General features: G+C 42.9%; 1 protein-coding gene across 2 annotated transcripts; it reads left to right on the top strand.

Annotated features, from left to right (window-relative positions):
• Nucleotides 1-18: 18 nt before the first annotated feature.
• On the top strand, nt 19-15,057 carry CSF2RB (colony stimulating factor 2 receptor subunit beta). Of its 2 annotated transcripts, XM_040063326.2 has the most exons (14): nt 19-147; nt 805-1,161; nt 3,287-3,410; nt 6,742-6,926; nt 7,255-7,403; nt 8,275-8,446; nt 8,537-8,669; nt 8,769-8,929; nt 9,799-9,944; nt 10,045-10,219; nt 11,211-11,301; nt 11,573-11,642; nt 12,427-12,530; nt 12,807-15,057. In XM_040063326.2, the coding sequence occupies exons 2-14, from the start codon at nt 1,098-1,100 to the stop codon at nt 13,993-13,995; spliced, it is 2,763 nt and encodes a 920-aa protein (XP_039919260.1). In that variant the 5' UTR covers nt 19-147; nt 805-1,097; the 3' UTR covers nt 13,996-15,057. The 2 variants fall into 2 exon arrangements, with proteins under 2 accessions (XP_039919260.1, XP_039919263.1); XM_040063329.2 differs by lacking the exons at nt 19-147; nt 805-1,161 and having other exon boundaries at nt 3,302-3,421.
• The last annotated feature ends 623 nt before the right edge of the window (nt 15,058-15,680 follow it).

Genomic DNA, 15,680 nt, shown 5'->3' with positions numbered 1-15,680 from the left:
GGTTGGTTTATACTTCTGTATCCAGTTCTAGGCAAGTGTGGGTTTGCTGATTTCTGCATCAGAGGATTCTGGTGCTGGTGGGGAAGCTAGGCAGGGAGAGTCACCCATCGGTTGAATCATCTCCCTCACAGACACCCCTGGATCCAGGTAAGGGAATGGCTTCCTTTCTGGGGGAAGCAGAATGGCAGAGTCAGCTCTCATACAAGGACTTGTGAGTTACTGAGGGATTCCTTAGCTGCAACGATTATTCAAGGGCTCAGCCAGCTGTTTTCAGTCCAAGGAAGTGGCATTTGGGAATCTATAAGTCGATAGGAATTTAAAAGGAGTTTTTCCATGCTCCTCTGAAGTAACAAAAAGTCTCAGATCTGTGGTGTACTTCAGCAGGTGTGTGTATTATGATTTTGAGACAGCAATGAGAGATGGCCAAAAGGACTTAAATTCCAGTATTGAACAGTGTGGTCCATGGTCCTGGGACTGCTCAATCTACTTTCACTCTCTACAATCACCAGGAAAAAAATAAATTAATTTCTTTGGTACTATGTCTACAATTTGCAACTTGTTTGGGGGGCACCTACAAAAGTAGTACGTTGAAGGAAATTCTCAAAGCAAATGAATACAGAAATCCAACCAGGATTGCTGGTTGGATTACAGCTCCTAGGAACTGTGTGGTTCAGATCATATTTTTGTGGAAATTACCCACTGTTGTGGTTCTTTAGGTAGGCTTTAAGCATAAAAAGCAGAATGAAATTAATTTTAAGGATGACTTCTCATAAAAAATTAGGATTTCTTCTTGTTGCTATTCAGTTGACTGAATCCCTGCACCTCCTTGGAAAAGTACATTTACTTCATCCTTTGCTTGCATTGCAACAACACACAAGATGTGGATTTTGTCCTACAAGAAATGTTTGGTAGAAGTTCTTCCTGAATGACACTTCAACGTGATCTTAAAGAAGTTCCCTTATTCAGTTTTACTTCTCTTTATGTGAAACGAAAACAAACAGCTCCACAGTAAGCAGGGCAAGAGAGTAGCCAGTGGGCAATGAAAACTCTGAAATTCTGAGTTAGGATCAAGCCTTTGTGCCAAGGACGATATAAACATGAAAGAGATGTTCATCGTGCTGCTGGATCTGTATTTGGTCTTCCGTGTTCAAGCTATTCAAGGTGAGATTCAAATTTATATTCTCTTTTATCCTTCCATTATGTGTCTCCTTTCAGCTAATGCTCTTCCTCATTTTCTGCTGCTGTTCTGCTTCCTTCTTCTGTTTTCTAAGCTGTAAGAGAACAGATATCCTGATCAAAACCAGCATGTAGCAGGTACATGTGCAGCCAAATCAGTTGTATGTTGGCGGTATGGACACGTGAAATACTGTATAAATGCATGAGATTAACAAGCTGATTGGATAATGAGTGAAGGAAAGGAGCAATAGACCCTGACAGTTAGTGAAAACATATGAAAATGAAAGGCTGCATAATTCAGATGGTAGTGCACAGGAGTAGAGACATTTGGCCAGACACAAGACAGTGTGGTGGGGGCTACCAAGAGCAAAATCCAGATGACCTGATTTTCTTCTTGTGGAATAGCTGACAGATAAAGGGACCATCTGCCATATCCATTTCTTGTGTTTCCTTTCTTATACAATGAGAGCTAATTTCTCCTTCCCTTCCCTTCCCTTCCCTTCCCTTCCCTTCCCTTCCCTTCCCTTCCCTTCCCTTCCCTTCCCTTCCCTTCCCTTCCCTTCCCTTCCCTTCCCTTCCCTTCCCTTCCCTTCCCTTCCCTTCCCTTCCCTTCCCTTCCCTTCCCTTCCCTTCCCTTCCCTTCCCTTCCCTTCCCTTCCCTTCCCTTCCCTTCCCTTCCCTTCCCTTCCCTTCTTTTCCCTGTCCTCCCCTCCCTTTTCCCTCCCCTCCCCTCCTATCCCTGTCCTTTCCCTGTCCTCCCCTGCCCTGTAGTTTGATTTAACAGAGCTGGCAATAGGTAGTACACCACACCTGCCACAAGACTAGCCCTATAGCCATCTGAAAGACAGCAGAAGAAGAGTGCTGTCAGGGGTTGTGCCCCGTGGACATCTATCTTTTCTAATGCAGATGCCTCGTGTCTGCAGTAGCTGGAGGAGTTGTGCTGCCTGGTCGAGCATCAGTTACAGGATGTTTTCCTTGGAGGTCTCTGAGGGAAAATGTATTACTGTGTAGGTCAGACTGTGTTCTTGGCATTCTGAGCCTTAGCCCCACATTCAGGCCATCCTTTTCTATGTGGGATACTCGATTTTCTGGTTATGCAAGGAATGCAGTAGAACTTACTTTGTACTGGTTTTCAGCAGATCAATGTAAGATCCCTCTTATGCCTGCTAAGACAGCATCATTCTGTTCTGATGGGGTTTTTGCCTGTAAAAAGCCCCTCAAACCAGGTGATTATAGCTCTCCTCAAGAAATATTATTTGAGAGAGCACACTCATGTATGCACACTGACATCTTTGTCATCTGAAGGTGCAATATACCAGTAGTGCAGCATGGATATTACCTTCAGAGAAAATAAGAAAGGATAAGAAAGCCGCTTGTTTCATAGTGCAAGTGCCAGAGGCAGTCTGCATTTTTCAGCTTCACAGTTGTGAACCTAAAAAAAAAAATATCCTTGATGAGAGGTCTGGCCATCTCTGGATCATAAATCTAGTTCCAATAAATTAGTTTGGACATTCTTCTGAGTCATAACAAGGCTACTCCCAGAGCATGTCACTTTTAAATAGACCTTTCTAGCATAAACTTTACTAGGAAGTTAGTAGCAAGGAAGTTCACACAGCAACACATAAGAAGGAAAAGATCACCATGTGTCTGCTGACCATGGTATCTACCAATCTTTGGAAATACTCAGTGTGTGAAAAGTGCTATCTTGGCTAGAACTGTATGCTGTTCAGGCACTAAGATTTCACTTAATTGTTGTTAGTTGTAGCTTGGTTTGGACACTTCTGTATTGTGGAGATGTGCAGAATGGTCACAACTCTGCACATATTTTCATGGAGCCATGCCCCATCCCAGGAGATGTTCAGAGCCAGATCTGAGTTAAACGGTGCAGTTGAAGGTGTCCCTGCTCATAGCAGGAGGGCTGGAACTACATGATCTCTAAGGTTCCTTCCAACCCAAACATTTCTATGAGTCTATGATTTTCTGGTGCCAAGAGGAGAATACTGTTATCAGTGCCTTACCCATTCTGTACCTCCTGCTATCTCTCACCATTTATATTTTTAATCACTGCTTTTTTTTTTTTTTTTTTTTTTTGCCTGAATTCCTTTCCCAGAGAGTATCCCAATGAAAAGCTTGAAGTGCTACAATGACTACAGTTCGCAGGTGACTTGCACATGGATGGAGCATTCAGAGGCTCATGACCTCGTTGGTATGATTCTTTACCAGAAAGATAATATGTAAGTAAAATGTAAGTACCTGAAATATGCTGGGCTAGATAAAAGTCGAGAGGGAAACTGACCATAAATTGGAAGCCTGGGGAGAAGCAGTCAAGTTTTTAGAAAGCATATCTATCATTATGTATTTGGGATGGCGAATAATGATATAAGACTCCAAATCTTCTTGGAGAGTGTTTATCAATGTTTATTAAAAGACACACTCTTTTTTATACACTGTTTTGGTACAATTGGATGTGACTGGTCATTCAAAACAACGCCTCTTTGTAAACATCTTCGCAAGTAAACAAGTTGGAAAAGCAGCAGATGCAAAGATTAGAAATTGTAAAGATTAGAAATTGTTTGGAATGCTTTCCCACAGCTCCTCCAGAGCAATGCCTGGGAGAGTCTATCTGGCTTTCTCTTCTGACCAGCTTTCAGCATCCACACATATCCACCTCTCTTTTTGAATTAAGCAAAAGCTGTGACTGCTCTGAGGCCGCAGGAAGAGAGGAATGAATAGACTATGCCAGTGGAGATTTTTTAATCCCTATTACAGTTATTTTCCATAATTTGGTGTAGGATCATTGATATGAAATAAGATGGGGTATATAGGCAGCTAATAATCAGCATTAGGGGAGAAGGAGTTGTCAGAACAAGTATTGTTTGTAAACTCTAAAGGGAGGAGACATTCCCCCCGTCATTTTGCTCATTTGGGAGCATCACTGAGAGTGTGGTTTTGATAACTTTTGAGAAATATGTGTAGACTGTATATTTATGAGATAGAGAGAACTGCTAAGTTCTCTATCTGTGCCATAAGTTTTTCTCCCAGAGATACTAGTGTGTTTACGACAGTATCTCTCTGTTACATATGTTTCCTTTTCAAAAGGGAACCAAATCACCAGACTGAATCATTGGTGAGGATAAGAAAGGACAGAAATGGAGGAATAGTTAAGAGAGAGAGGAAGACAAAGATGGATAGTTGAGGAGAAAATTATTTAGAATCTGAAGATACAGGAAGAAAAGGGAAAAGGAAGAACTCTTTATTTTATTGCAAACAAGAGGGAATTAATAGACCTATAAGCAGATGAAAACAGTGGAAGAACTTTGCAGGAGGACCTTGAAGTTAAACACTTCTGGGAAAGGACGATGTAAAGCTCTTTGGACTTTTGAAGGATTCTCTGAAACATTGTTACATGATGAAGCCTGTGGATAATGAAACATAACTGAGAGGAACTAACCAGACAAGCAGGTATTAAACATAATAATAACAAATAGGGCAGTCACACAGCTGAAATCTAAATAGCCAACAATTAAACAGGATCAGCTCACAGATTAAGAATAGTTGACTAAACCCCAAACTGTAACGTAATGCTGGTGAGTAGATAACTTCAGGGCTTCACATCCCTTGGGCTGACTCTTTTGCTTAAGGCTACACACATTCTGCAGTGTGCAATCCATACTTCAGCAATATCCCTGGTTTCCTTGCTAATACCCAACTTAGAAAAACAGCAATAGTGCTGAATAATGCTTGCTGACATATAGTTGGCTAGAAGACTCCATCCTCTCCTGGAAGAGAGTATTTGGCCTTAAGTATTCACAACTTAAGATTTCTCATCTGAGCTGGAACAAGATAATATACTGGGCATGAAGCCATAAGCACAAACAAAGTTCCTCAGGGTATATAAGAAGCAACGCACCTCTCCAGCAGCTTAGGCTACTGTAACCACACAAAGATTATCATCTCCTGCCTAGTTTAAAAATTGTTTCTAATTTTCATGATGCTCCTTGGCCTGGAGAAAGGCCATCTGCGAGGACGATTAACATTGTGGATGAAATCTTTAATGAATACTTAAGATCCCTTGGCAGAACAGAACTACTAAGGACACTGAAGTACATTTTGGTTGAGAATCTTTTTCTAAGTGTTTTTCTGGTACTACAAAATGAAAGCCTTCAAGAAGCTTAGGATCATCAGAAATTTTACGGCCTTTAATTCTGAGTAAAAGGTGTCTTTACATTATATTCATTTTCATCATACTATTTGTCACCTAAAAATATGAGATTGCATAAAGCTAGGCTAAAAAGTAACAAAAATGAACTGGTATTGTAACATTCTGCTGCATGACTTTGAAATGGGGAGGCGAAATTCTGGTGTTAAAAATGTTTCTCGTATTAACTGATGCAAACCTGGACTAATAGGAACAGTGAGAAGAGGATGTAAGTGCCTTCATGAATTATAACAACATGATGGGATGAAATTGGTTTCGGGTGTTTAATTTTGCCCTAACTACAGGTCTTCAGATCAGATCTTTAGATGCTGGGAAAGATGAAAGTTTGACAAGAAAGTTTCACAGATATGTGTTGTAATGCATTAATTGGGTTTATATTCCATCGGATTTGTAATGTACTTTTCTATCTGTCCCTGCCCAGCAGTGCCCATCCCCCTCAAACCTAATCCTGTTTCCTCCCACTTATCACTGACTGGGTGGTGCCTTTGGGTCTCGCCTATGGGCCCTGCCCCCTGGGGGAAAAAGCCATGGCAGGCGAGGGGCCAGCGCTCTCTGGCATCGGCGAGCCATCGGGAGAGGTCTCCAAAGCTGAGCAGGAGTTAGGAATAAAAGCAGAAATATCCAACCCGAAGCCAGAGAGTCAAGACTCTCCTTTTACCATTGGCGGCAGTCTAATCTCATGGGGGAAACTACAGACATGTATGCTTAGCAGAAGGCTCTCTGAGTGTGGAACTTGTGAGCAGAATAGAGATGGAAGCAAGTTTTGATATAGAAGAATAAAAGATGTTTAAATTAAGGACTGCTGATCCAGTAGTTACTAGACAACTAAAAAAGCGAAGGTTAAGTCGAGCTGGAAGGAGGTTTTATGGCTAGAGCAAAGGATATGTTGACCAGAAACAGAAAAAAAGATGTTTTTACTAAGTAAAGATAAATCTCAGGAAAAGCATAGGCAAACAAAACCCATGTTTTTACCAAGTAAGAATTTTCCACTGCAAGAAAACAGAGAAAAAACTTTAAGCTTAAACTGTAACATGCTAACTTAAGATAGTAGTTATGACAGGCTGTAGGTAATGGTAAAGGTATTGTGTATGATGCTGATTGGTTATTATGTATTAAAATGCTTGGCAAAAAAAACCCTATATAATGCATTGTAACCAGAACTATGGTGGCTTCAGGCATGCCTATAAGCTGTAGCTGGCAGTTTTAGGCTTGGCTCTGTCACCCATGACCCAGGACTGCTTTAACATTGTCTATGCAATAAACAGCATTTTGAAGAGTAGCCTGTTGTCCCAACATCCTTCGTTGACACATCTTCTACACTTATAGATGACTTTCTCTGTACACAGGGAGAACAAGGAGATGTTTTGCAAACGCCAGACAGAAAATTACTTACATGAAACTCCAGATGTGTATGTGCACTGGGTCTGCCACAAGACTACAGACTATTTTGGAATAGGGGTAGATGATACTTACAGCTTCAGACCTAAAAAGGAGCTTCAGACAGAACTGGATGTTGATCTTTTCCAAAATGGTAAGGCTTAAATACCGAATTCTCATTTCCCAATGAATTTCAAGGATTTTTGAGAATGTATTTCCTGTTCATCTGGAAGTGAATTCCACTTCCATTCTGAAAACTGCCGAAGAATTCCACATTGAGAGGGTTGGACAGGGAGAGGAGAAGGCAAGTTTCTGAGAGCAGCCGGACCTAGTATCATCTCAGGAGCTAGTGAAGCAGGAGGTACTTGGTCTGTCAGGGATAAGATACTCTGGAAATGAGGAAGCTTACCTAGATGTTTTCTTCCCCTCTTTGTGTAATTTTCTCATTATCTCCTCTCATGCATTGCACTTCCACTTTCCAGTTCAGCCCCTTCCACCTCAAAACCTCTCAGTCAGCTCACTGACATCAGGAGACTTCTTGCTGACCTGGAAAACAGGCAATGGAAGCCAAGAGTTGGGCAATGCACTGGACTATGAAGTCACTTACAAGCGGGAGCTGGAGTCCTGGGAGGTAAGAGCAGAGGAGCTGAGCTGTCCTGGTTCTGGCTGAACCATTTTGGGCAGCTGAAAGTCTGTGGTAAAAGTTGTGCAAATGAATGGTCTTTCCATTCTCAGGGACTAAGAAGAGATACAACCAGTGTTGTTTTGAGTCAGGTGGAAAGGGCTCTCTTTCTGTTAGCAAGTGACTTGTCCAGTGAAATACCATTTTTCCTGAATTTAATGCTGAACTGAATGCAAAGATCTTTTTCGCCACTCAAAGAAACCACCAACCACTGTACTTGGATTTGAGTTGGAGTTGAATCCCTCTTAAACTGAATTAAATCACGTTCCAACAGCAGGCTGTGGGTTCATGTGGTGAAAACAGTAAATTTTTTTTTTTTTTTAAGTTTTTAGGAGTCCATACCCATTGGACTATCATTTACGACTATCATCCTATCATTTCTCTAGATATGCATATGTTTCTGTTCTGTACCTGTCAGCCTGATCTTTAGATTTTAAGGGAATTATCTTGGCCAGATTCCCGCATTATTCTGTGCTGAGCAGTGCTATGAACATGTGTAGCCGTAGCTGAAGACAGTCTGGACTTTGCAAGCTGCAGGAGTTTGCTACTTGTTGAGGAGGAGGAGATTGTGCCTGACAGTGGCTATGCCTTGCCCTTTCTGAGTTGTGCTGCAGCATATGCTGGAGCCCTTCTTGTGTGGCAGTGAGGAAGCACCGCATGGCAGCATGTGCATGGACCATCAAATTTGTGGGACTGTTGGAGATGCAGCCTGGCTGTCAACTCCTCCTCTCACTCTTTCCCTGTCTTCCCTCCACCTCTTTGTTCCCCAATGTCCCAATTTCCTCTGCCCCTTCCTCTCCCTCCTCTCCCCCAACAACAGGAAGCTGTCTCGCTCTTGCTCCCCAATACCACACATTGCAGTCTCAGACATAAGGACCTTGTCCCAGGGAGCAGCTACGTTGCCCGTGTGCGAGCCAGACCAGGGCAGGCCAGTGGCTTCTCCGGGAAGTACAGCAAGTGGAGCATGGAGGTGTTGTGGAAGACCACTGAAGGTAGCATGGGATGGAGTGGAGCCATGCAGGGCTGGAAACTGAGTAGCCAGAACTTCCCTGTCACTAACCTTGCACTTGTGTTCTCTGAAGGTGGCCTTCAGCCTAGGAACCTTCGCTGCCTCTTCAATGGTGGAGATCGCCTGACATGCAGCTGGGAAGTGAGAAAAGTGATCACCACCTCTGTCCTCTTTGGCTTGTTCTTCAGGGCCACCCCAGCATCAGAGTATGTGCTCTGCCCATGGCAGTGTGTCTGTGCCTCTCCCATGGGGCTTCTGCCTGTCCTATTCCCCTGATTTCCATTTATCCTCTTTCTTCCCCTCAGAGAAGAGGAGTGCTCTCCTGTGCAAGAGAAGACTTTGCCTCACACCCTATATGTGGTCCAGAGCTGCGAGATTCCTGTTAGCAATTCCAGCAGCCAGAGCCAGTACCATGTGTCTGTCCGGGCCAAGACAGAGGACAAGGTGATAGAAGCCTACAAAAACAGTGAGTTTCTGTGTTGTTTCTTGCTTCTCCTTCTTGTTTCTTGGAGAGATGCCTGTCTGAGCAAGTGGGGCTGAGGACACTGGTGATGAGGAAAAGTGAGTGGGAAATGGAAGAAACAATCATTGATGAAGAAAGGGATGGTCAGAGCTCTGGGGTGTAGGTGTGGAGTTCCGCAGTGGCACTCGTTATCTGAGGAATGTGACAGTGATGGAAACTTGTGCAAAATCCAAGTTGTGACCTGGAGCTTCTCAGTGAGCATTTGTTACCCTGCTAACTTCTCTGTGATTCACATTCCTGAGTGTCCCAGGTGACAGGGGACTGTGGTGAGAGGTGTTTGTGGTGAGTAGGAGTGTTGCACTATGTGATTTTTCAAGAAGCCAGTGAGCTCTTGTAGATTTGTGCAATGGCCCCTGGAACGCTGGATGAAGTAGGAAACCTTTGCACAGTGAGGTGTACCACGTAGGCGATCTCTGCCCACATGTATCTCAAGGTATTTGGGTGACTTTTCAAACTCTAAAACTAGGCAAGTTCCTGCAGTGGGTGAAAGTATCAGTAGGTCACTCCAAGAGAACTGAAAATTTCTGGAAATGTGCTGGACAAGTACAGAAAAAACTATTGTTTTGCTGCTTTTCTGTACAGAGAGAGTGCTGTTCGTATTCACAGGTATGGCTTTTCTGTTATTTAGTGGTCTACTGTGGTATTTGACTAGGAAATGAAGATGCAGAGAGTTAAGAAGTGTTAAAAAGCTGAGCCATTTTACATTGCACAAAACAACCTTGTTTTCAGTCACTGGAAATGATTCCCAATGTGGAAAGAAAGCACTGGACCAGTAGGTAGGTAAGTTCTCTGAGACATTCAGTGTGTTCCAGTTCAGGTGCTGCCGCCTGCAAACGTGTCAGTAACAGCAACGGGGAATCAAGAGTATGAACTAAGGTGGATAAAACACAGTATGAATTACAACTTCATAACACAGAGATACCAAGTCAAGTACTGGGAAAACAACCGATATGAAAAGGTAACTTACAAAGTCCAAGTGTCATGGATATATCTTTGCTGGTCAAATGGAAAGACAGTTCTTCTCACCTCTGTCATTTGTTCTCCTCCCCTCTCCCCAGACTCTCCAGGAGTTAAATATCAGCAATGATGAACCTTCCTTCACCTTCACCCTGCAGATGCTGGCAGCATCTACAGAATATAGGGGGAAAATGCGTGCAAGGGTGAATAGCCCCGTGGAATATGAGGGACCTTGGAGTGAATGGAGTGAGGAGTTCACCTGGAAGACTGAGAATGGTACTTTTGATGTAGCTGCTTCTGTCAGGTTTTGGTGGACTGTTAATGGCTGGAAATGGCTCTTTAGTATAACACACTCTCTCAGCTGGGGTTGGAGTGAGGTGCAGCCATGGCCTAGTTGGAATCACTTACCAAGGCAGCTGCCCTTCCTACATCCTTGCAGTATATCAACGTTAGGGAAGGAAGTGAGTGATCTTTTAATCTTCTTTTTTACTTGCCTTCATAAGGTAAGTACAACTACCTATAAAGTTTTCCATGTGGAGAATGGATCAAAGACATCCTGCCTGAAAGATTATCATTAGTTTCTGACTCCAGTCATCCATTCTGCTGTTACTGACTAAAGAGCCTGATACTTTAAGAAGATAGAACACAACCTATCAGCTTTTCTATATTTGCAGAGTGACTATAAGTTTGTGTAAAACACACAGTGGAGTCTGCTGGAGATAAAATCTTTACATGTTTTTGGTGTTTATGGACTTAGAGACAGAATGTCTGCTATCATACAATCTTTTGCCCAAAGTAATATGATCTTGCATGGCTTGTCCTGAGGAAGGTTGTAGTGGTTATACTGTGGGCAAATTTTGATGTGTGTATTCAGGAAGAAATTAGTGTGCTATTGTGACTGTTAGCAGGGGGAGCTCTTAGAAAATCACTGAGACCCCATTTCCTCAGAACTGTGCAGAATCAGGCAGACTTAAGATATCTTTAGTGATGCCTGTTCATGGTGGAGTAACGTTCATAGCCATCTTTTTATTAGCTTAAAATGTTTAATTCTGATATCAGTAAAGGAAATACTGAAATCCCTTGGTCAGTATGTTGTTCAGGTCACATTTGGCCTGTCCCACTTTGGAGGAAATTCAAAAAGTTTGAAGGCTCTATGATCCTGTTCCTCCACGTATCAAATTCCCTGAATAGCAGCCAGACTGAAAAACCTGTTGCAGGAAAGAGTCATTCTGCATGTGGATACCTTTCTCTCTTTTCTTTGTTTCAGTTCTGCCGCCTGTGGTTCTCCCAGTGACACTCCCAGCTCTCATCATCGTTTTGCTGATAGTTGCTTATTGCAGCTCCAAGTATTTCCTCAGGTAGGCTTGCATTGCAACATGGAGACTTAGCAGTCCATGCAGGTGGCAAAAAGTCTAAGGCACTTCTTGTCCCTCAGGAGAGAGGTCTGTGTGGAGATGGGCCTTGGTGGGCAGCCTTGTGCATGGCTGTGCAAGGGAGAGGGTTGGGTGGTGCTGTGCCAGTGCCTCGGCTGTGCCTCGCCGTGCCTCGCAGCACAGTGTATGGGGTGCAGCCTTTTCTGGTAGCAGCCATGTGGAGAAGCAAATCTTGAAAACTGTGTTCTTGCTGCAGGAAGAAAAAAATTTGGGAGGAAAAGATTCCAAACCCCAGCAAGAGTATCCTGATCCAGAGCTACCTGGGGGTAAGAGGGAACTGTACCTTCAAGGATTCATTATTTCTCTTTTTTTTTAGGACTTCCAAGAACTCTTAAGAACTCTTCTTGTTTCCTAGTCCACAATGAAGATATCTTCATTTATCTATTACTTGTTTTTCAGAGAAGTTCTGGTTCTACTCAACAGAATAGCGCTCTTATATTTAGCAGACCTCTTTGTGCTGTGTTTGTCAGTACAACTGTGATTTAAAATCAATGTAGAAAAAATTTCAGTACTTTAAAATTTCCGGCTCCTGTGCTTTTAAAAAGGGGATTCTTAAAACCTGCCTGGCATTTGTGGACTCACCAACTCTCAAAAGCAGGTTCCTAGAGGATACTGCAAAGCACCTCCCTGAACAGCTCGAAGTTTGCTCTCTTGAAGTTCAGAGTAGCAACTCTACTGTTCCTTTTTCTTTTTTCCCATTACTCTGAAAATTTTAAACTCAATCATTTCATGATCACTGTGGCCAAGACAACCACCTGCTATCAAGTCCCTTAAGTCCTCTACTCACAAATAACAAGTTTAGGAGGGCATCTTTCCTAGCTGGTCACTGAGTACTTGTATGTCAGTGGTAAGGCAATATGGCTTTGAAAAAAACATCTTCTGGAGAGGAGAACATACCTTTGAGTTATATTTGTGAAGTTATATCCCTGTAACCAAGTGCTATAGGCTCTCTCTCTATTTGTTTTGATTGTCCACAAGGAATGTACAATTCCTGCTTCTACTGCCAGTGAGATGCTGCTCTTTGGTCTTGTCTGCTTTTTTCATTTTTAGAAAGGACATTTGGGAAGCTGGCCAACAAACAATGAGCTGGACTTCAACAAATACAGCCTTTCAGAGAAGATGGAGCATGCTAGCCTTCTTCAAGTTCTGGACAGGTGAGTGAAAAGCACATGGTACTGACACAGTGGATGGTCTCTAAGACCTCACTGTGTCATGGCAGAATATAATCAAATGTTCTGTCACTAAAAATCCTATGCAAGTTGCTTTTGAGGAGGAAATTAAATTTTTTACTACAGAGGTAACTGCATCTGCAAGAATTTTTTTTCTAAGCATGTCTGTTGCTATGTGTATTTTCAACTAAGATTGGTTTATGTTTTGTATTTAAAACAATAACCTCTCTCACGAGCAACTTTTAACTTTCCCACATTCAGACAGGTGAAGACTTTGGCAGAGTGCATTGAAGGGCAGACCAAGAAGACAGATGTTTCCCCTGTTACACGGGACCTACAGAACTCATACCATGCTTTAAATGAGTCAGAGCACGCCCCAGTTGCCTGCTCAAGTATGAGTGCTGGTCATTCCTTTCCCATCTCAAGGAGAAACAGTGCTGATGCAAGTATTGCTTCCCACACAGCAATCCCTTGCTTTGCTTTCAATGGTCCATACTTGTACAGTCCAGTGGTGTCCTCTCACCCCAATATACATCAGACCCTGGAAATGGCCCCCATGGGACTCAGCAAGAAATCAGTTTCCCTTCAGTATGTGACTCTTCCAAGGGAAGACTATATGCAGGCCCCACAGAGGCAAGAACAGCCAGGAGCAGCTCCTCCAAAGTACATGCTCTCAGATCAGAAGGAAATGATGCAGCACCTCAATGACAAGGAAGAAGTCTCACAGGCTTCACAAGCTTGTGGGGAAGGCACCAACAAGGGAACAGAGGAGCAGAACTCTCCAGTGGCTCTCAGCTATACCACGCCTCCTCAACAGTGCCCCTTGGAGTACATCGCCACAGATAGCCCATTACTGTCCGCTCGTCCTCCACTTGTCACAGCTGAGGAATCACCTTGTGGCTCACAGGAGCCTCAGCCTCTCAGTGACCACTCTCGCCATGAGTTTTCCCTGGGGGAAACAGGTGTCATGATCCCAGTTTCAGGCCAAGCACCAACCTCATCTCCTGAATCGCACCTGGATACATTTAGCGACTATCTTACTGTGCCTGAAAGTCTCCACGAACATTCAAAACCCACAAAGATTTCTTTGCTTGTCTTACAGCAGGAAAATGGTATTCCTAGAAAGGAATCTTTGTCAGAAGATAACTTGGTGGTGTTAAACCCTGACAGCACTGAGCCAGTTTTCCTCTGCCAGGTTGGTGACTATTGCTTCCACAGCCTAAAATCCATTGCGAAGATGGCTAACAGTCATGAAGATCACCAAGTCCAGAAACTTTCTGAAGGTGACACAGCACTTGGGCAGCCTGTATGTGATGACGAATCCATCACAGGCAAGGAAAAGGATGTATGGAACAGGGAAAAAATACAGGCCATTCAGCTTTTCAAAAACCTGAAATCAGATGATTACTTTTCCTGGCAGCAATCTTTAAGAATCAAAGAAATCTGTTAAATGGGTTAATATTAATGAATACCAAAGAGACAGGTAACTGAAAGAGGTTGCAACTATCTGGTGAAAATTAACCCTCAAACCTAGGCACAAATAAATACCAGTTCCATTTTCAAGCTTTTAGTCCAATGTGTTAAAAAACTTGAAGTAGCTCAACATCATTCTTGGTGGTCTTCACAGATCTGGCATGAAAGACAACACAAATATTCCCCTTTAGTGTTTTTCAAACTTTTTGGCCCATCCATGATGAACAGTTTATCCTCATGATCCATCACAATCATCTTGCAATTACATCAGATTGCTTGGCAAAACTCATGGCAGGAAATGCAGACTTAACAGCTTGAAATGCTATCAGAAGAAGACAAGCTTGGAAACCTTGGAAAGAAAAGTTCTATCCTTAAAAGCAATTTTGTTTAATTTCTGTGCACTTGTAAAATAGCTCAAAAAGTCACCAAGGAACTTCTTGCTTTTCTACATCTCTGCCTTTCCACTATGGCATGAAATAGGTATTGTCTAGGGTGAAAAAAACCCAGACAGTTATAAAAGCATAAATAAAAAATGAGAAAAAAAGTTGTTGAAATTCAGGAAAGCTTTCTTAATGTTTATGTGCAGTATATCATGGTGGATTCAAAGGATAAGAAGGAAACATTACTGGGATACATGAAGCAAGTTGTACAGAACCATGTGGAAGAAGAAATGTTACTGAAAGAAAACCCAAGGGCTCCTAAAGTTCAGTGAGAGGGAGAGGGGTAGATAACAGAAAATGGCAGGTAAGAGATGCTGGAAAGGTGCACTAGCCTGTAACTCCTAGGGTTCTTCTAAGTGTTGAAGTACTATATGATTTTCTTTAGGTTTATGCATTACATACTTCATCCTAATGTGTTGATTGATTCTTAGGTTGGTTTTTTCCTTAAATAATGAGAGTTAAGTTTTGCTGTATAGAAAGTGGTGCAAGGTAGGAGCATTTGTCCAGAACTGCTACTCTGTAATCAGTGGAAAGGCTTTGGTTTCCAACCTGAAGGTGGACTTGACTTCCAAATAAACATATTTCTATTTGAAATATAAAATCTGATTTCTATTTGAAATATAAAGTCTGTATTAGTAAACATATTATTTCTTCCTATAAGTATTTCATTTCATATGTTAAAAATATTGTGTTTACAATAAAATTACTATTAGCTTATTTGCTTGGGTCTCAAAAAATTCTTATCATGGGTTAGCACAATTTTGTTGTCTAGATATAGAGAAATGTAAAATGTTTTTCCCTGCCCTGACCGTAGAGTGGGTTGGGGGGAGGAGGACAAGGACCTATCAGAAAGCAGGCTGGGATATTGACAGCCAAGTTGACCAATGAGAAGTGTCAGTGCGCCTTTGGAAGGAACATTTAAAACTGATCTGCTGCTGACCGCCGGCTCTCTCGCTTTAGGATCAGCCATGAGGTAACATCGGGGGTGGCGGGCGGCCTCGGGTCCGGCCTCGCTGCCCTTTTGGGCGGCTGGGCCGGGCCTGCCCGGGGGTCTGAGGGCCGCTGCCCGCACAGAGAGAGCCTGGGCCGGCTGAGCCCCTTTCCCTTGCTGCTGGCAGGGGAGAGGGGCAGCTGCAGCTCAGCAGTGCGGGGCCATGTGCTCAGACCATGGCAGAAAGGGCCAAAACATGGCCCAGCCTAATCACTGCTGGCAGTGGAGAAA

This window comes from Hirundo rustica, chromosome 4, assembly GCF_015227805.2.
Source record: "Hirundo rustica isolate bHirRus1 chromosome 4, bHirRus1.pri.v3, whole genome shotgun sequence".
Taxonomy (NCBI): domain Eukaryota; kingdom Metazoa; phylum Chordata; class Aves; order Passeriformes; family Hirundinidae; genus Hirundo; species Hirundo rustica.
The sequence above is the reverse complement of the archived record's forward strand: the minus strand, read 5'-3'. Positions and strand labels throughout refer to the sequence as shown.